We start from the raw sequence: 22,615 nt of genomic DNA, 5'->3' as shown, positions 1-22,615 counted from the left end.
ACACCTTCCGTGGGTGGCACAGGAACTGACTGCCCAGCCATATGCTAACTGGTTCAGGGCCCGCCAAGGAGAATGTCTTCCCTGCAAGTTCCCGCCCAGAAAGGAGGAGTTGGGAACACTGCTCAGCCCTTAGGTGTCTCTCCCTCTCTCCTTCCAAGAGGCACCCCATCTCTCTGGCTTCTCCCAGGAGGTGCTTTCCCCTTCCCTCTTCTTTCTACTTTCACTTGGTCACTTCCCAAATAAAACTCCTCTGTTTGCAACTACATCCCAGCTTTTTATTTTTTCTACTAAGCTGAGGAAAGAACCCACCAGGCCTTTTTTCTGTAACGATGAGAAATCGTTCTGATCTTTAACAAGGATGCTCTCTCCTGCATGCCGCTACATTACCTTTCCTGCTTCAGTGCGTACTCCAGCATTTTGATCCGCCTCACCAGGTCTTTCTTCAGATTTTCTTGGCCTTTCCTTTCTCCCTGAAGAAAGGCAATCTGGGCCTAAGTAGGGGAGAGAGAAGCAAAACTCAGTCTAGAGCAAACAATGAACAGCTCCCTCTTCTTCAGTCCCAGCCTTTGCCCCACTCCCTTTTAGGCAGGAGAAAACCATGAAAAGGCAAGAGAAAGGAAAATCAGGCAAGGTTTTTCTATCCATTCCTGTCTTTGCCCCTCCACCCCTAAAAATTAACAAAACATTGAAAACAAAATACATACAACTTCCATTTTCAGTAAAACAGAGGAGTTGATACAAAGCTATATTCCCAAATAACCAATAAGAGATTTAGAATTTAAATCTCTTTCCCTTAAGAAGTTCAAACTACAATGTACACATTGGTTCCTTGCGGTAACTCATGACTATCTCTAAAAATCAGAACCTCTAAAGATCCTCAAAGATAATTTCCCAGCCTCACTATCTTTATTTCACCGGCCCATTTTTAATATAGTAATATACTAACCAAGTTAACAATACTGTTCAATAAGCAAGCATTTTACAGTTAGGGATAATCTTACCAAATCCCCAAGAAATTGTGGGGAACATCCAAATAAGGCTGAGTGACCCACTAATCAATCCTACTGAATTTGAATGAGACTCTATTAAATCAGTACTACAAGGAATGTACCTCAAACTTCCTTTTAAAATTACTTATTTATTTGAGAGTAAGAGACACAGAAACGGAGGGAGGGACTAAGGGGGTGGGGGGGGGAGACCAGACAGAGAAACAGTAAGCCAGCATGTTGCCCTCCATCTCCTGGGTACTTCCCAAATACTCTTGATGACTAGGATTGTACTAGGACAAAGCTAGGGCCTGGTGCGGTAGCCTAGCAACTAAGAACCTTGCCTTGCAAGCACGTGCTGGGATTCCATATGGGCGCCGGTTCTAACCCCGGCAGCCCCACTTCCCATCTAGCTCCCTGAATGTGACCTGGGAAAGCAGCTGAGCAGGGCCCAAAGCCTTGGGACCCTGCAACCAAGAGGCTCAGATCCGCACTGCTCCAGCCATTGCAGCCCCTTGAGTGAATCAACAGACGACAGATCTTCTTCCCTGTCTCTCCTCCTCTCTGTATATCTAACTTTCCCATAAAAAAAATAAATAAATAAAAATCTCGGTGAATGGAGACTTGAGGCTTACTATGTCAGCCAGTGGACATTGGGAGGGTGACATCATCATTGGATCAGTGAAGTTGACAGCATTTCGGAACCATCCAAACCACTTGGGCAGAACCCTCAGAATATGCGCACATTGAGACTCCGGTTTGATGTGAGGCGGGAGTTCCTCATCCCTGGGCACTGGGACGTGTGGAAGTTGTTTGTGGCTTCCCCATTTGTCTCTTCCCTTCCCCCACAAGAAACAAGAAGAAATAGCAAAATTGGAGACAGTGCGTTCATCCAATTTTCCTAAACCTTGATCCTTCCCACTCTGATCAACTATGTGATCATTATAAAAAGTAAAATTTAAACAAAAAATTTTAAAAAAAGAACAAGGCTGAGAGGACACAGGCGGTGGGAATTCAATAATGTGACCAATCCTAACTGCCTCCGAGGGTCTGCATGAGCCAAAGCTAGGCATTCCAAGGTGAGCCAACCATCAAAAGTGCTAGCCTAGACACTCCACCCAAAGCAAGCTTCTTGGCTGAGGTGTGGCCCCCAGCTCAAACTCAGCTGTGACGACTATTGAAGGAGTCAATCAACAGTCTTGGCTGAGGTGTGGCTCCCAGCTCAAGCTCAGCTGTGACAACTATTGAAGGAGTCAATCAATGGACAGAAACCCTCTCCTTCTCCCTCTCTCCCTATTCTCTGGAATTGAAAAAAGAAGAAACAGAAAGAAAATTCTTTTCTGAAAGAAACTATAGTGCAACTTATTTGACCAAACAATGTTTTGAGAAAATAATGTAATCAATGATACACATGCTCAAGTAATAATAACTCCAATCATCAATCCTGTCCTCTCTATATTCTTTGGCTACTTTAAAAAAACATTTATTTTATTTTTATTGGAAATTGTAATATACAGAGAGGAGGAGACACATTCATTCCCCAAACGACGCAACAGCCAGAGCTGATCCAATCCAAAGCCAAGAACCAAAAGCCTCTTCTAGGTCTCCCACGTGGGTCAGGTTCCCAAGGCTTTGGGTCGTCCTTGACTGCTTTCCCAGGCCAAAAGCAGGGAACTGGATGGGAAGTAGAGCTGCTGGGGTTAGAACCAGCAACCATCTGGGATCCTGGTACGTGCAAGACTAGGACTTTAGCCACTAGGCTACAGCGTTGGGCCTGCTTTGGCTACTTTTGTATTTCTGCCTCCACCTCCATCATTGCTCCTGAATAATTGTGAAACCTTAAATATAATACCTACTTATATGATATTTATATTACATACAATTTAATATGTATCATATATTATAATACTATATTCTAAACTTAATATATAATGTATATTTATAACACATTAAATGTACTTATGTAATACCTATTTACACCACCTTTATTGTGGCTTGATCTCCAGCTCTAAACACTTCTCTATCCTCCCATCAATGCACATAATGAATTTATTTCTAGTAATGGATAAAGATTTATTGGATTATAATTATTAATGGATTAAAACTTTTTAAAATAAGAAGACCCAGGCTGTTACAGAGAATGATTACAGAGACAATGGGATAACTGGAAAAGGCAAATAAAAATGAGTAACGGAATGTTCTCCGATACTCCTTTGTGATCACGATCACCTGTGTGAAACTCCCACCTGATAGAAACTGTAAGGAAACCTGAATTCAAATTGAGAAATATTTGATGCTAACTTTGATATAATCTTAAAAAGCATTTGTTCATTAAAGTGAAGAAAAGCCTATTCCAGATGAAGAAAACTAAAAACCACATGAAAAACACCAAATGGGGCCCAGCAGCGTGGCCTAGCGGCTAAAGTCTGTGCCTTGAAAGCCCCAGGATCCCATATGGGCGCAGGTTCTAATCCCGGCAGCTCCACTTCCCATCCAGCTCCCTGCTTGTGGCCTGGGAAAGCAGTCGAGGACGGCCCAGAGCTTTGGGTCACTGCACCCGCGTGGGAGACCTCGAAGAGGTTCCTGGTTCCCGGCTTCGGATCGGCACGCATCGGCCTGTTGCGGCTCACTTGGGGAGTGAAACATCGGATGGAAGATCTTCCTCTCTGTCTCTCCTCCTCTCTGTATATCCGGCTTTCCAATAATAATAAAATCTTAAAAAAAAAAAAAAAAAAAGAAAAAAAAAAGAAAAACACCAAATGCAATGCACAAATCCAAACTATACTGAGCTGCGAGAACACACTATTAGGACAACTGGCCAGACAGGAAGGAATCTGTAAACAGTTCAATGCACCGGTATTAATTTTCTGATTTTGATTTCTACCTGTGGTTGCATAGGACAGAACTTGTTTTTAGGAAGTAAATACTAAATATTTAATGATTGGAAATCAGGTTGCCTAGCAACTAATCCAAATGTTTCAAGATAAATACTTTCATTCTAACATCCCAGGAACTTTTCTGCTGGTTTAAGACTTAAGGTTGTATGGTCTTTCATTTTTTTTTTTTTTTTTACATTTTAAAACAAATACTATATAACCACCTTAAAAAAAGACATAAATATTCTCAATTCCAAAGCCAGCATCATCTGTAACAGGGGAACTGGACATAATAGGATGAAATCAGAGACAAACCAAGGATGTGTATTTTCACAAGTATTAACACTGTTTTGCAGGCGAGGATCAGAGAAATTAAGAAAGAAATAAGCATAGAAATAGAACAAGAATATATTCTTTGCAAATGATATGAGTGGATAATAACAAATTATTAGAATATCTTATAGGGCTCGGCGGCGTGGCCTAGTGGCTAAGGTCCTCGCCTTGATCCCATATGGCCACTGGTTCTAATCCCAGCAGCTCCACTTCCTCTCTATCTCTCCTCCTCTCAGTATATCTGACTTTGTAATAAAAATAAAAGTAAGTCTTAAAAAAAAAAAGAATATCTTATAAACTTTATGAAAATAGATATGTTAGTAAAGTAGATAAAATTAAACCAAAACCCATGGTTTCTATAAAAAAATAACCAATTTTTAGAATATATAATAAAAGAAAATCTCATTCACAGTAACAAAAAGTAATGACTAAAATGTTTAACAAGTTATACAAACATTTCTACTAAATTTGCATTTTTAATCACTTATTTATTTAAAATGCAGAGTGACACAGAGGGGCAGAAGTGAGAATGTTCTTCCACAAGTGACTGAGACAGACACAGAGCTCTCCCACTCACTGGTTGCTCCCCAAATGCTCACCGAGCCAGGGCTGGGCCAAACGAGAATCAGGAGCCTCCAACTCAACCCGGGCCTCCTGTAGTCAGGCACGGACCCAGGTACCGTGAGCCACCAATGCTGCTCAGAAGCACAGACTCAGATGGACATTCTAAGCAATATTTTAACTTCTGCGCAAATATCCACTGCCAAAGAAAATTTCAGATGCCTTACTGGAAGGCACAAAATACTTTCAAGTACTTTACTAAGGGGCACCAAAAAAAAATTTTTTTAAACCAATGGAAAGAAATATGTTCCTAAATAAATGGACTCAATAACTAAATTTATTTCTTCTTAAATTAGCCCTTATATTACATTAGCCCAGTTTTCCATCAGGATAACTCTAATTTTCAAATAAATCTTAAATAAAACACAGTACAACTATACTTATATAATACTTGCATTAAATTAAGTATTATACATAACATACAGTAAACAATACTTACATCAAATTAAGTATTATACATAACTCATAGAAGATTTAAAGTATAAACAAAGACATGTGCACATTACAAGCAAATCCATATTATGTAACAGACTTAAGCCACTTTGGAGTTGGGGGAGGAGCCATGACCTTGAACCCATCCCCCAAAGATATTGAGGCATGAGTGTAGCCTATTTAACCCAGCAATTTCAGAATGTTAAGTATATTTCCACATATGTGAAATTACATACTAAAAATACTGATAAGAATGTATGTACAATCCAAATTTCCACCTACAAGGTACTATAAATTGCATACAAATAAAAAATGAGGATTTGAACTAAAATCTAATAGAATAGAGAGCTCTAAAAAATAATGTCAAATCCCTACTTTTTGTCTCTAGAAAATGTAGAAAGCTTGAAGCAAAATGTCTTAAATAGGACATTTTGGAGTAGCAATAAAAGGGAAGGGAATGGGTGGAACAAACCAGAAGAAAAGCAAGAAAAGAAAGGAAGGGGAAAGGTGAAAGCGAAGAAGAAATGTGGAAAAAAGCAAAGTAAAATGTGCATATATGAACAAGTACCGAGCAGTTGTTATAAAAGGAGAAAGCTCTACCTAATACACAAAGTTCTTCTATACAGATTGAATTTACAAAGCAAGACATGGAACAATATTTGTACTTTACGACCATGTGGGTGTTTTAAAAAACATTTACTGATTTCAAAGAGCTATACAGCCAGCCTGACAAAAGAGCTTCTATCTCTGGCTGATTCCTCCAGTGGCCTCACCCGCAGGAATGAGGCCAGGCTGAATCCAGGAGCCAGGAGCTTCTTTCAGGTCTCCCATGGGGATGACAGGGACCAAGCACCTAAACCATCTTGTGTTGCTTTCCCAGGCTCTTCAGCAGGGAGTTGGATCAGAAGTGGAGAAGCCAGGACAAGAACCAGTGCTGTCCATATGGCTTTGCCTGCTATGCCAAAACACTGGTCCCCCTTTTGGTTTTCTTAACAGCAAAACAAGATAAATATATTACTATGCTTTTTTGTAAAAGTATTATCTCTAGAATGATTCACAAAAGTGTAGTATATAGAAATGTTTCCAAAAGTACTTGGATGACTGAAAGACAGAGAAAGAAGAATTAATCCCACTGTTAGACATCACCTTCCACTTCAATGCTTGGAAGGTTGTACCACAGGAATGGTACCATGTTTAGGGACTTTTAATTAAAACAATTACAAACAAAATTCATCTACCAGATCTGTCTCCACTTTGAAGCACCCAGATCAAATGCACTGCTTTCACAGAGACAGGAAAAAAGGTACAAGACTTCAAGCGGTTGGAATAGTGGACAGTGTTTATCCCCAAAGAGCCAAAGTAATGGTGAGATTAAGCCACGAAATTGCAATCTTAAGAAGAAATAGGGGGGAAAAATGAGAAATTTCAATGATTAAATTGGTATAAAAATAGCTTTCAGGTGTTACAAAATAAGGGTAAAAATTACAACTCACATACTGCCATTATTGAAGTAAGATAATAACATTTTTCTTAAAAAGTCAATTTATTTCAGTTTCAGAACAAAACAGACAGGGAAGATACTCCCTAGGCAGGATTCACTTCCCCAAAGCGAAGTCCCAAGCCAAAGCTAGGAAACAGAACTATTCAGGACTCAGAGGAGTGCTAAGAATTCAATCACTTGAGTCATCACCCCTGCCTCCCAGCATTCACTTCAGAAGCAAACTGGAATCAAAAATCAGAGCCAGACATCAAACCAAAGGCAATCTAATATATGTGAGCATCTTAGTCAGAGACTTAATAATAGACCAAATATCTGTCCGGCTATACATTTTTTTAACAAGAAATCTGGAATTATCTTTAAGAAAAGTGAATTTAATTAAATGAAGTAAACTACGTAGTACTTTGAAAGTCTTTTACATAGTATATCAAAAATAACAGGGACATGGGCCCAGCGGTGTGGCTTAGTGGCTGAAGTCCTCGCCTTGAACGCGGGATCCCATATGGGCGCTGGTTCTAATCCCGGCAGCTCTGCTTCCCATCCTGCTCCCTGCTTGTGGCCTGAGAAAGCAGTCAAGGACGGCCCAAAGCTTTGGGACCCTGTACCCGCGTGGGAGACCCGGAAGAGGTTCCTGGATCCCGGCTTCGGATTGGCACAGTACCGTCCGTTGCAGTCACTTGGGGAGTGAATCATCAGAAGGAAGATCTTCCTCTCTGTCTCCTCTCTGTATATCTGACTTTATAATAAAAAAAGAAATAAATCTTTAAAAACGAAATAACAGGGACAGGTGTCAAGCGTAGCACTTAAGACACAGGGTAAGATACTGGTCTCCCGTGTTCTACCTTCCTGCAAGCAGCAGATGACATGGCAAGTGTTTGGGCATTGGCCAACCCGTGGGGAGACGCAGGCTAGGCTCTCTGTTCCCACCTCACTGCGTCCCATCCCTACCACTGCAGATGTTTAGGAAATGAGACTGTGCATGACAGTTCTATCTGTGCATAGTTGCTTCATTATTTGAATTTTCCATGGCTTTTTTTTAAGATTTTTTTTTTTTAAATTGGAAAGTCAATTTACAGAGAGAAGGAGAAACAAAGAGAAAGATCTTTCAACCATTGGTTCACTCTCCAGGTAGCCACAATGGCCAGAGCTGAGCTGATCCAAAGCCAGGAGTCAAGAGCTTCTTCCGGGTCTCCCACATGAATGCAGGGTCCCAAAGCTTTGGGCCGTCCTCGAGTGCTTTCCCAGGCCACAAGCAGGGAGCTGGATGGGAAGTGGAGCTGCCGGGATTAGAACCAGTGCCCATAAGGGAACACAGCATATGCAAAGCCACTAGCTTACTGTGCTGAGCCCTCCATGGCTTTTTAAAAAACACCTCTGATACAAATAGATTTCAAAAACTTGCCAAAATCAAATGAGCTTTTAACTGCATTTTTTTTTTTAAGATTTATTCTATGTTTACTGGAAAGTCAGATATACGAACAAGAGGAGAGACAGAGGGGAAGATCTTCTGTCTGATGACTCACTCCCCAATGGCAACAATGGCCAGAGCTGAACCAGTCAGAAGCCAGGAGCCAGGAGATTCCTCTGGGTCTCCCACAAGGGCGTAGGGTCCCCAAGGCTTGGGACCATTCTCGACTGCTTTCCCAGAACACAAGCGAGCTGGAAGAAAAGTGGGGTCACCGGGACACTAATCAGTGCCCATATGGGATCCTCGTGCGTGCAAGGTGAGGACTTCAGCTGCTAGGCTACCACACTGGACCCTTTTAATTGCATTTTTCCACAAACTTATTTGTAATTACCACTTAAGTCCTAACTATAGACAGAAAATGCATTTTGTATCATTTTCTATTTTAATTAGGATTCATATATATATATATGAAATAAACACCTACATCAAAGCAAATTTATCTGCACACATAGTATCTCTATGCAATTGCTGAAATCATCTTGAACTCCTTTGCATTCTAATATCCAAAAGGACTAGAATTCAAGTCACTGAAAAGTAATAATGTATTAAAAAAGAAAAACTAAATATGGTCTAAACTGAATATTTTTTCTGTTTCTCAATCACTTACTATGAAGGGAAAGAACTCAACAAAAATCCAAAATACTAGGAGACCTGACTGATTTAAGGTTCTCATCTTTCAGTTTGACCACTAATTCACAAATGTAAGAGAAACACTTGAAAAGCAAACATCAATAATATTATTAAAAAGCAATAAAATCACAATGACATTTTAATCAGCTGTTCTCTATATTAATGTCTTCCACATGACTTCATGTCCTTTCATCCGGGCTGTGAGCTGGTTTTCTCTGGCATAGGACAGCTCCTAGCCCTATCTCGAAGAGTGTCATCACTTGGTGGATGCATTAGACTGCATCATCAGAATCACCTAGAAGACTTGGAAAAACACAGATTGATTCGGCTCCACCCTTAGAAAATCTGCCTTTGCAGGTCTGGCAGAGGGCGGGTGAAGTTACTGCTGATCTGGGATCACTTTTGGAGAACCACCAGCTTACACCACTGATACAGGAGGCAAAACGTAAAGCAAACAGACCCATAAGGCACCAAGAGCTGATCTCCCACATTCCTAGCTATTTACTACTCAGAAGCATGCAGTCTCAGATAAGCCCACAAGTCAACAAACAAGTACATACTAGCTTCTTGATTCTTTTCCAAATTCCTCATTTATGTTTTTAGCAGTCTCCTGATATGGAAATAAAATCCATCAACATTTTCCAGTTCAGTCATGTTTGAGGAATACCTACCGTCCACCATGATCTAAACTGCTGTAAAAAATACTGCAGGGCCCCACGCGTGGCCTAGCGACTGAAGTCCTCACCTTGAACGCCCTGGTATCCCATATGGGCGCCGGTTCTAATCCTAGCAGCTCTGCTTCCCATCCAGCTCCCTGCTTGTGGCCTGGGAAAGCAGTCAAGGACGGCCCAAAGCCTTGGGACCCTGCACCCATGTGGGAGACCCAGAAGAGGTTCCTGGTTCCTAGTTTCAGATTGGCACAGTACCGGCAGTTGCGGTCACTTAGGGAGTGAATCATCGGACGGAAGATCTTCCTCTCTGTCTCTCCTCTCTGTATATCTGACTTTGCAATAAAAATAAATAAATCTTTTTAAAAAAAATATTGCAGAAAAGACAAATAAAACCAACTCCGTACTCACAGTGTTCTTTTAATCTATTGTGGGTTCAAGACCAACACACATGTCTATAAGAGGCGAAAAAAGCCCTACATAGCCAGTGCCACAGCTCACAAAGCTAATCCTCCCACTACAGGTACCAGCATCCCATGTGGGTGCCAGTTTGTGTCCCAGTTGCCCCACTCCTGACCCATCTCCCTGCCTGTGCCAGGGAAGCAGAGGACAATAGTCCAGGTCCTCAGGCCCCTGCCCACACACAGCAGACCGGAAGAAAGCTCCTGCAGCATTCAGACAGGCTCAGCTCTGTCGTTTGCAACCATGTGGAGACTAAATCAGCACACGAAAGATCTCCCACTGTCTGCTCTCTTCAAAACCGCCCTCCAAAAATTACAGACAAGATGGTGTAATCATCTAATAATCATCTTCATCTGTGTTATACAAATATTCACATTTATCAGTAAGTGATATAAACTGAATGTCCACATCCAGAAGGCACATCATCGAAGCATTTGGAAAAGCTAAACCATAAATTAAAGACTAACTGAATGAGACCAGGCAAGAGACCAACACTGTAGCCTAGTGGCTAAGGTGCTCGTCTAGAACACACCAGCATCTGATATGGACGCCGGTTCTAGTCCCAGCAGTCCCGCTTCCCACCCAGCTCCCTGCTTGTGGCCTGGGAAAGCAGTCAAGGACAGCCCAAAGCCTTGGGAACCTGCACCGGTGTGGGAGACCAAGAAGAAGCTCCAGGCTCCTGGCTTCAGATTGGCTCAGTTCTGACTGTTGGGAACACATGGGGAGTGAATCATCAGACAGAAGATCTTCCTCTCCATATATCTGATTTTCCAATAAAAATAAATAAATCTTTTTTAAAAACGATGAGACTAGTCACATATCAAGAACTTCTATCTCAAGTTCAAAGGCAGTAACTCTAAAATATTTAAAAATTGGGCCCGGCGGCGTGGCCTAGCAGCTAAAGTCCTCGCCTTGAACGCCCCGGGATCCCATATGGGCACCAGTTCTAATCCCGGCAGCTCTGCTTCCCATCCAGCTCCCTGCTTGTGGCCTGGGAAAGCAGTCGAGGACGGCCCAAAGCTTTGGGACACTGCACCCATGTGGGAGACCTGGAAGAGGTTCCTGGTTCCCGGCTTTGGATTGGCGCGCACCGGCCGTTGCGGTCACTTGGGGAGTGAATCATCGGATGGAAGATCTTCCTCTCTGTCTCTCCTCCTCTCTGTATATCTGACTTTGTAATAAAATAAATAAATCTTTAAAAAACATATTTAAAATTTTTTTTAGTTCTGTCTCCCCATTGCCACCATCAAAGAGAGCCAACTTGCTAGTAATGGTTACTACAAGAAAGAAAAAATAAGGACTAGGAGAATGACAGTTCTTAACTAGAAAAAGAATAGAATGTCAGAGATGGTAACAGCTTGTAGCTATGAACACGAACATGTCAAACAAATGTTCAAAACCAGATAATGTTAATAATAAACTAATTCAGCAAATGCTCCAACCTGAGCAAAATGATTCATCAAGTGAAACAGCTACCGTTAAATTTGAAAACAACACTAACTTACACAACAGCACATAACCAAGAAACAGGACTCCATATATGAAACAAAGAAAAATGTCCTACACAGACACCTCTGAACTTTCAAGTTTTAGAATTTGTAAAGAACTGAAAAGTATCCCTGCAAATGAAACTCTTCTATAACCCGAGTTTTTTATGCTTAGAAAACTCCAAAGGAGGTCTAAATATATTCAAAAAAAAAATAAATTATCGGGTTGGGCATGGTGGCCTAGCAGCTAAGGTCGTTGCCTTGCACATGCCGGGATCCCATATGGGCGCTGGTTCTAATCCCGGCAGCTCTGCTTCCCATCCAGCTCCCTGCTTGTGGCCTGGGAAAGCAGTCCAGGATGGCTCAAAGGCTTGGGACCCTGCACCCACGTGGGAGACCCAAAGAAGTTTCTGGCTCCTGGCATCGGATTGGCACAACACCGGCCGTTGCGGCCGCTTGCGGTGTGAATCATGGAATGGAAGATCTTCCTCTCTGTCTCTCCTCCTCTCTGTATATCTGACTTTGTAATAATCTTAATAATAAATAAATTAATTATCTTTTGATGAGAATACAATTTTTTTCTCGATGCAACACATCTTGCACTTACGCATTCTCTCTACATAAATTAAGAACCTATAAACCATAAGATGCTACGTAAAGCTCAAACTCCTGCAGGTAGAATAAGGCTATCCACGATCTGTTCCAGCTCCCACTGAGTTCTGACTTCCACAATCACCCCCCTCCCACACACACACACCCCTACTCCCCACCTGAAACAGTCTTCAGATACGGCTCAACTTTCACAAGTCCATGCCTTGGCTAGGGTGCGGTCTTTCTCCCTGATACTTCCTCAAAAGCCCTTTCATTTTCAAACTTTACCAAAGTCCAACTCTGTGCCAATCAGGCTCACAGTAATACCTTCTCTGAAAACCAAGACCACTTATGTTCCATTAAAAAAAAAAGAACAAATTTCAATTACTTTACCACCTTACGGGACTCACACTAATGCTCAATCAAAAGGCAAAACAATTAGCATTTTGCAGAATTTAATACATATCAGGAACTCTGTTAAACACTTATAATTAATCTCATTTAAATGTGACTAATACATAATTATTTTCTTGTTCGCATGTAATGTTCCAAGTGCTTATAGTTTATCTCAATCTGATTCAGATTATAAACCCCCTAGAGGGGGAGCAGCATTCAATCTCACACCACAAGCATTAATAAAGAGCCTACTAAGTATCTGCCATTTAACTTGTGTTGAGAACACAAAACCAGGATTCTTACATTCTACTACATAAGTTTATTGAGCAAGTTATATAAACAGACTAAATTGTTTCAAAAATACAATCTCTTGCAAATAGTGTAGCTATTTAATGCTATTTCAGTACAAAGATAAAATTTAGTTATATAGTATATAGTGAAAAGAATAAAAAACTAGAATAAAAATTACAATATTAAAGCTTCTGGGGCACGGAGCGATGGCGTAGCGGCTAAAGTCCTTGCCTTGAACATGCCAGGATCCCATAAGGGCGCCGGTTCTAATCCCGGCAGCTCCACTTCCCATCCAGCTCCCTGCCTGTGGCCTGGGAAAGGCAGTGGAGGACAGCCCATAGTGCACCCACGTGGGAGACCCAAAGAAGTTCCTGGCTCCTGGCTTCAGACGGGCACAGCACCGGCCACTACGCTCACTTAGGGAGTGAATCATGGGATGGAAGATCTTTCTCTCTGTCTCTATTCCTCTCTGTATATCTGAATTTCCAAATAAAATTAATCTTTAAAAAAAAGCTTCTATTCCTCACAATTTTTAAAACACTTAAAACTGTCATATAACAGACAAATTCAGCTTAAGCCACCACCTGCAATGCTGGTATCCCATAAGAATGCTGGTTTGAGTCCATGCTGCTCCACTTTCAATCCAACTCCCTGCCAATGCTGCTGGAAAGGCAGTAGAAGATGATCGGAGTATGTGGGCTCCACACCCACATGAGGAATCTCCTGGCTCCTGGGTTCAGAGTGGCTCAGCTCTAGCAGTTGCGACCACTTGTGGAGTGAATCAGTCGACTGAAGCTTTTCCTCTCTGTCCATCCTCCTCTCCGTATATCTGACTTTCCAATAAAAATAAAATAAATCTTTTTTTAAAAAAAGAGAGATACTAAAGTATGAAGACGTCCCTGGTATAATTTATACAACTTGATAGATGTATAACAAAATCATTAACAGAATTAAATAAAATTAAATAAACAGGAAGGGAAAATATAAGGAAAAATCTATATATTTTCAATGTAGCAATGGAAGAAAATACACCCTAGATTTTAAAATAAATGACAGAACATCTCACTCACCAAAACTCACGAACATACTAGATAAATTATCAAACACAAAAATCCACAAATATAAGACAAGATAAAAAACACAATAGAAAGGGCTGGTAAGTTTTTTGAAAGGGTTGCAAATGCAGGAGTTCAGAAACCAAACATCTACAGAGGGAATTCCAAATAGAATACTAGATTTCTTCCCAAAATGCCCTAGAGAATGTAAAAATTACTTCTGAAATTTCTGAAAACAGTGAAATACAAAAGATCTAACTGAATGATGTCAGATACTTTAGATACAAGAATGAGGCACACAACAAAATGACGAAACAAAAGATGAAATGCAAAGGGTTTTTCATTATTATTTTACATGATACAGTTCCACAGCCACAGGGATTCCCCTTTCCATTAGACCCACTACACTCCCTGCCAGCTTTCCCCATGTCATTACAAGAGCATAGTCTTCAGCAACAGTCACAGGTCCAACATTCTGCTACTTAAACGTATCATAGCTTTATAGGTATAGACAATGGTAAACAGTCTAGCATCTTATTTTCAAGGTATATTTAACAGATTGAAATGAAAGGTTTTACAGTAAGATATTTCACCTATTTTCTTAAGTTCCAACAATCTCAGCTATCTAGGTTCCTTCTACGGAAACAAATAACTAGAAAGTATCTACAGGAAAAATGAATAAATCCAGAAGTTGAAAAATTAAAATTAAATTAAATCTTTCAACAACAAAAACCATTTCAGGTAGCTCACTCGGTCCTACAATGACGGCTTACACATTCTTTCTGTATCTCTCCCTATTCCGTTCCTTTCTCTCTGTAAACTCTATATTTCAAATAAAGACATAAATCTTTTGAAAAAATCAGAATAACATTGAAGCTAAGAATAAACGAAACAATACACTCAAATGACATTCAACCTAGAATTCCATCAATCGGAGTCATTTCAAGATAGACACCGTCTGTAAAATCAAAGTCCAAACCCAAAAAAAGCAAAGATGGGATACAAAAAAACAAGATTTCTATTTAATAAGGAAGAAAAACAGGGAAGTTCTAGGTTATAGCTGAATCACAGTCCTGAACAAGGAGCAGATATTACAGCATGGCAGGAAACTCTTGGAATATAATTTTAAATCGGAAAAAAAAAAGGGACTGAGAGGGCCTGGCGGCGTGGCCTAGTGGCTAAAGTACTCGCCTTGAACGCCCCGGGATCCCATATGGGCGCTGGTTCTAATCCCGGCAGCTCCACTTCCCATCCAGCTCCCTGCTTGTGGCCTGGGAAAGCAGTCGAGGACGGCCCAATGTTTGGGACCCTGCACCCACTAGGCATACCTGGATCCCATACTAGAGTGAGGATTTGAGTCCAGGTGCTCTAGTATGGGATCCAGGTATGCCTAGTGGCATTTTAACCACTCTGCCAAACACCTGTCCCTATGATTTCATTTTTTTGTAAACATTGCATTACTTCGCTTCACATGTTTCAGTATCTTCTAGATCTAAATATATCCAGATACAAGACATTTTACATAATGTAGTATAAAGAAGATATACTCCAAAGAAAAATAAAAGATAAACATATGAGAAAAAAGTTAACAAAAAAGTGCTTTAAAAACGTTATTATTGGGACCAACACCATGGCACAGTAGGTAGAGTCACCATTGCCTGTGACGCCTTTGCATTCCATATGAGCAAGTTTGAGTCCTGACTGCTTCACTTACAGCCCAGGAAAGCAAATGGCCCACATGCTTGGGTACGTGGCACCTGTCACTCACATAAAGACTGGGAAGAAGCTACTGGCTCCAGGAATCACCTGGACAGGCCCTGGCTGCTGCAGTCACTTGGGGAAGGAACCATTATATGGAAGATTAACCTCCCCCTCTCTCTAACTCTGCCTATCAAATCAATAAAGTGAAAAATTTAAAAATCAGTATCAATAATCAGATTCTACTAAGAAACACATGAAACAGAAGGAGACCTTTGAGACTATGCAAAAATTAAATATCACATAGAAAACTACAAAGTCTATTCAGCAATAAAATAACATACTATTTAGTATTAACTGATGTGTCCAGGTGAAGTTCTGCACTCTTTTTGGAACTTGTCTTTAAGTTTGAAAGTGATTTGGTTTTCGTTGTTGTTGTTTTACAAAATAAAAGCAAATTAAAAGAAAGTTCAATATACATAATGAGACAAAAGTACAAATATGTTTATTATTAGTGGCAATATAAATCAATCTCTTCTGCAAACTGGGGCTATAAAGCTAAACATGTGTCTTGCAATCTGCTCATCTTGCTTTGGCAAACACAGTCCGAGAGAACACCAGCAGCTTTCCCCATGCCCACCTCCAGGAAAGTTAGATACGAAGCTGTTCAAAGACATGTTCCATTTTTGCCCCTATTTTTTATTTGAACTATTTTCCTTCTAATTCCCCTTTCAATAAATTTCCCCACAAGAACAGAACTGTGACACAAAATTTTATAATTTACTTCCTAAACCTACATTTCCTCTTTATACCATCATTTCTTCTAATTGTATTTCTAGTCTTTAAATAATCTTTCATAACATCTTTAATCACTGTTGAGGACATATTGCACTGCCTATTTAACACAGATACTCCCAGGCCATTTCTGTCTTCACCTTCCCACTACAAAATATGGAAAGCTTTCTTAGATTTCTGCTGTGGCCACGTAACCCACCAAGGTACATACAGTGGGCCCACTTCCAATGAGGAAAACGCAATACAGAAACATCTAATCAATAACAAATACACACTCTAAAACTCTTTTTGCTGCTTTTCACTGTTGTCTTTGAGGTCTTACCCTCAACAATCTATGATCATAATGTAACAAGAAAGACAACAAGCAACACATTACCATGAAGGCTGGCCAATACGAATGACAGAAAAAAAAAAACCACTTTTCAAAAGATGTATTTTATTTTTATTCAAAGTCAATATACAGAGAAAAGGAGAGAAGGAGAGGAATATCCTCCTTTTGATGATTCACTCCCCAAGTGGCCTCAACAGCTGGAGCTATACCCATCTAAAGCTAGGAGCCAGGAGCTTCTTCTGGGTCTCCCACGCGGATGTAGGATCCCGAGGCTTGGGGCCGTCCTCAACTGCTTTCCCAGGCCACAAGCAGGGAGCTGGATCAAAAGCGGGGCTATCAGGATTAGAACTGGATCCCAGCACATGCGAGGCGAGGACTTTAGCAGCTAGGCTAAGCATCAGACTCAAAAACACCACATTTTTTCTACTTAGTTTTCTCCTGAGTCACGGGCACCAGCCCTAGCTACCCATACATACTATGTCATCTCTATTTGTTAAATTATTGTTAACAGAATTCACAGGAACCACAATCCTCTGTTCATGTCCCAGCTGCTCCATTTCTGATCCAGCCCCCTGCTTACGGCCTGGGTAAGGAGCCGAGGATGACCCAGCTCCTTGGGACCCTGCACCCACATGGGAAACCCAGAGAAGTTCCTGACTCTCAGCTTCAGATCAGCCTGGTTCTGGCCACTGTGGCTGTGTGGGGAGTAAGCTAGCCACTGGGAGACCTTATCTCTGTGTACTTCTCCATCTCTCTCTGTAACATCTGCCTTTCAAATAAAAATAAAGAAATCTCTGGGAAAAAAATAGTTTACTAGCAGCCTAACACACTTCTAACACATTTCCCACCACCGAACCTTTATGTTGCAATTTTTCACTACTAGATAATAATTTGCCAAATGTGTTCTTCATGCATACATTGTCTTAATGCAAATTTCTATTTATTTCCATGGGGCAAACTATCACAGGTGGAACTGACAGGTCAAAATATATCTATTTCACATCTCTTGATAATACAAACCAATTGACAATATCACCAACAATATATAAGAGTTAAGTTCAACATCTCTCTCCAACACTGTTCTCATTAATCTTAAAAGAAGTAGACTGACTGGGCCCATTGCAGTGGCTCAATTAGCTAATCTTCCCCTTGCAAAGTACCAGGATCCCATATTGGGCCAGTTCGTGTCCCAGCTGCTTCACTTTCCATCCAGCTCCCTGTTTGTGGCCTGGGAAGGTAGTGGAAGATGGCCCAAGTCCTTGGAGCCCTGCACCCACATGTCAGACCCAGGAGAAGCTCTTGGCTCCTGGCCTTGGATGGGCTTAGCTCTGGCCATTGCAGCCACTCGGAGAGTAAACGAATGGATAGAAGATCTTTGTCTCTCCTCTCTGTAAACCTGCCTTTCCAATAAAAAATAATTCAATCTTAAATAAGTAAATTGAAAAAAAGAAAAATGTCTATTGATTTGATGATAATCATTAATAGTATTTTTGCCATGTTAACTACTGCCTCTCAAAAAATTACATAGATGTTCATAAAGCAGATAGCCTGTAAAAATATTTTGGTTGTCAGTTCCTCTGACAGGACAATGACCCTACAAATAAACGCAGGAAGCATGGAGGTAACCAACCCAGAAGAGGCTTTGGAAAGTGACCCACTGGCATACATTTGGCTCGGGTTGGGGCAGACAAGGCTGAGTCAGTTCACGTCATCCACTGGCAAGTCCAAGCGCTGGAACTGTGTGGGGGCCTGGCCAGGTTTGGTTGCGATAAAAACAGTACAAAACACAAAATGCCAAGGCGAAATGGCCTGTGCCAGTAGGAAATGCAGCACCCAACCAGCACACCTCCCACTGGTTTAGGTGAGGGACTAGTGTGTGATGGGCAGAGCCAGTGAGAGCTGCAATACTCATTGGTTCCAATGGAGGTTGGGGCTCAGAATAGATCCAACCCAGGGGTTACAACCACCAGCTGATCGGAGTGATGGACTGTGGCGGGCACTGTGCTTACTAGTAGTACATGTAGGAGCCTGGACTGGGAACGCCTCAAAGTTTCTTTGGGGATTCCCCTGAACAAAATGGAGGAATCAAAACATTAACCAAGAAAAGATGGAAGATGGAGTAGATCAATCAACCATCAATCAAGCTATATGCTTGCAGCAGAAAACTGGACAAGGGGAAACTCTAAGATAGACTACGTCAACCAGTGGACTCTGCACCAGTCTCATCATACCTGGACTGTTGCTGATGATATGTTGGAGCTTCTAATTGATGGAGGTGACGCTCTGCTGGCTCTGCCTTCAAACCTGAGAGGGCCTCCCTAAGAGGCCGTTGAACTTGACTGGACAGTGGGATGCTGGACTCTGTATGGTGTGAGCTTGTAATTAGGGAATCCCAACTGAACCTGAGCTGTGGTTATACACCATGGTGAAGGAATTCACCATGGGGGAAGGGTTTGGGGTGAAGGGGGGAGAATCCCAGTAGCTATGAAATTGTGTCATGTAATACAATGTAATTAACGAATAAAAAAAAAAGCTATGGTTCATCTACTCCATGGAATACTACTCAGCTATTAAAAAAAACAAAACGCAGTTCTTTGTGGCCAATGGGCCAAACTGGAAACCATAATGCTAAGGGAAATGAGCCAATCCCAAAGGGTTAGATACCACATGTTTGCCTTAATTTAAGAAGATATGATGTTATGCGTAACATGTTATGTTATGGATGTTATGTCATATGTAGTATATAAACTAAAATGGAAATGTGAATGGGGTGGTCACAGAATGTGGTTAAGAAATCGCATTTATTTTTAACATGTTGGCTGCTCAACACTATGTCAATTAATTCCATAACGATGTTAATTGTTGCTGATAATATGTTAGTGCTTTTATTTGATCGGGATGATACTCTGCTGGCTCTGCCCTCAGACCAGAGAGGGTCTCCCCAATAAGTAGTTAGACTTGAATGGACAATAAGATGCTGGACTCTATGCTTGGCATATACTTGCTAAGAGGGAATCTCAACTGAACTTGAACTATGGTTATGCAACAAGGTGGAGGAACCCACCATGGGGGGAGGGTGTGGGGAAGTGGGGAGAGAATCCCAGTACCTATGAAATTACAACACAATGTAATTAATGAATAAATTTAATAAAAAAAAAAAGGAAAAAAATATTTTGGTTGTCTTTAAAACAATTTTTATTAAGCCTTAAAAATACAGAAGAAAACTAAAAAATATATTGCATAAACATATAAAGCAATACTACAAATTTTACTCCTTGAACCTCATCTCATTCTCTAGAAGTATCCAGTGTGAAAAGCTCAATTCCTTTCCAAACCTTTCCACAGAATAAGAAAGAACAGTGAACAAAAAGAACATCTGGGGTACATAACTACTAAAAAGCATACAGACTACAACTACACATACAGGAAAACAAAATTAATAAAAGCCAAATTCTACCAATCTTTTACTATTTTGTACTGCTCTGAATGTTGTATAGATCCTATACATAAAGTTAGGGTTGTCTCCTAGCTAAATAATAATCTAATAGTGATATAACAATACAAACCTAAGATGAAGAATAAGAATAAGACCCAAATGTTTATATGTTGACTTTACCACTGAGTATTCAGGGCAGAAGGAAAACACATGACAAAAGTTTCAAAGTAGAGGGCTGCGGGAGAGGACGTCTAGCTCGGATCCCGAACCCAGTCCGCCATGTGCCCATGGCTCATGGCGGGCTGGGCCCGGACATGCCTGAGTGCGGCCTGCTTCCTTCTGGGGTGAGTACGCCGAGGGGGGAGGCCTCCGTGACTGGGCATGTCCGGGACCCACCCAACACCCTCATTGGGTGGTGGGTGAACGGGATTGGGGAGGGGCGCAACCTCGGGCCGGCAGGATTTAACCTCCGGCTGCCAGAGGCGAGCCGAGGGCTGCGGGAGAGGACGTCTAGCTCGGATCCCGAACCCAGTCCGCCATGTGCCTGCTGGCCGCCCGGCCGGGGAGCTCTGGGGTATTGGACATCTGAATCGCTGCTGAGATAGCTCTAGAGTGACCCCACTGTTTCTGGGATCTGAGTCAATCCTAAAGATTCCCAATGCCAGTAACTCTTCCTTTGAAGAACTTCCAATCCCTTAATAAGGCCGAGCTTTGAACACCTATCAAGTAAAAGATAAGCTCCGGCTTGTGTAGCAGGCTGGCACCTAATGGTCCTCGGAGCAACCACGTGCAGGTGCGTGATTTACAGCTAGGAACGGTCCCAATCTGGGATGCCACAGCTGGGATGAGGTTCCCACCAAGGGGTGTATGTGCTGGAATGGGGGCTGCGTTCTATCTAGGAAACAGTTGCAGTCACCCGAGGCACTAGTGTGGGCTGGGATTGGATGCACCAGGCCGGTTCAGATCCCAGCACCATCTGGTGTTATGGAGAAACAGGGTAGATGTGGGACTGACTAGGCTGGGTCTCAATCCCCTTCTGAGCCATGTGTGAGCTGTATGTGGGTATGGACGAGCCATGGCTGGGCTGAAACATCCAGCAACAAGAGTCAGAATGGGGTGAAAGCCAGCCAGGAAAAGCCACTGTTCCTGCTAGGACAGGAGGTGAACTGAGTAGGGTTGGCTCAAGAACCCCCTGGCAAGCGCAAAATCTGGCATTGGGAGGGGTTCTGATGGAGGAGAAACTCCTCTGGCAGGACACAGTCCCTGCAGGTAAGCGCGAGAAGCATGATTGGAAACAGCCCAGAATAGGCCATGGAAAGTTTCCCACTGGCATGCATTCGGCATGGGTCAGGAGCAGACCAGGCTGAATCAGTTCATGTCATCCTCTGGCAAATCCGATCACCAGAACAGAGTGTGGAATGGGCCGGGTTTGGTTGCGACAAAACCAGTACACATTATGGAACGCCAGGGCGTGATTGCCTGTACTGGATATGAATGCAGCACCCATCCAGCACATGTGAGATCCAGGAAGGGAGGGGCAGAGCTGGCAGGGGGGTTAAGGGGCTGGTCCCCTCGCTGGACAACCACTCCCACTGGAGAGTGTTGGCTGGGATAGAGACAGACACGACTAAGCAAGGCTACAACACCTGTGCGCTGCATGTGGACAAGATCAGGGCCACAGCATCAGCTGGCAGAAGCTGGCACTGGGGACTAATTCTGTCGAGTCAAATCACAGGACCACCTAAAGAGTGCATAAACCGGGACAGAGAGACCTGGGAGGGAAAAAGTGGGTTCCCCCTTCTTGGGTCACTATTCCCGTGGGAGGGCATGAAAACTAGGACAGGGGCTGGGATGGCTAGACAGAGGCACTCAACAACATCTGTGAGGGCTGGATGGTTGAGTCGATTAGATAGAACTAAGCTTTAATACCCATTGACAAGTACCAGAGCCAAATGGGATGGGGGACAGACTGGTCTTCTGCTACACAAATTGGCAAACCAGGGTAGGGGGCAGGCTTGGTGGGGGTTATTGTGGGTCGCCCCGACTAGGCTGCAGCTCCCACTGGATGATGTAAGGGCCGAACCAGACTGGACTGCAACACCCATTGGTTCCAGTGCAACTCGGGACTGAAAACAGAACCAACACAGCAATTGCAACCACCAGCTGATCAGGGTGATGGACTGTGCCGGGCCCTGTGCTTGCTAGAACATACAAGAAACTAATCTGGGAATACCTCAAAGTTTCTTTGGAGATCTCCCCACTTGAACTGCTGGACTCAGAATTCTAACCAAGAAAAGACAGAAGACAGAATAGGACAATCATTCATCTCAGCTACATGTTGGCAGCGAAATATGGGACAAATGGAGACTTCATGATGGACCATATCAATCAGTGGACCACCTCATCGAGCGAAACTGGCAGTGACTCATAACTGGAGAACTATTAACTCCACTTGAGCACATATCTCAGAGCATGCCCCACATCCGGGACTTGGGGTGGGCAGGAAACCGGGTGGGGCTTCTCCCTCAATATCCCCTTTTACCTCAGATACATGATGGAAA

General features: G+C 42.2%; 1 protein-coding gene across 2 annotated transcripts in view; it reads right to left on the bottom strand.

Moving 5' to 3' along the window:
* Positions 1 to 22,615, bottom strand: part of LOC101530279 (striatin) — a 114,949-nt gene that overhangs the window by 57,201 nt on the left and 35,133 nt on the right. For both annotated transcript variants that reach the window (XM_058668088.1, XM_058668089.1), the window contains exon 2: positions 388 to 491. In XM_058668088.1, coding sequence (XP_058524071.1) covers positions 388 to 491 — 104 coding nt within the window. The remainder of the gene's footprint in view (positions 1 to 387; positions 492 to 22,615) is intronic.

Source organism: Ochotona princeps, chromosome 8, assembly GCF_030435755.1.
Source record: "Ochotona princeps isolate mOchPri1 chromosome 8, mOchPri1.hap1, whole genome shotgun sequence".
Lineage (NCBI taxonomy): Eukaryota > Metazoa > Chordata > Mammalia > Lagomorpha > Ochotonidae > Ochotona > Ochotona princeps.
Note: the sequence above shows the minus strand (reverse complement) of the source record. Positions and strands in the feature narration are given on the sequence as shown.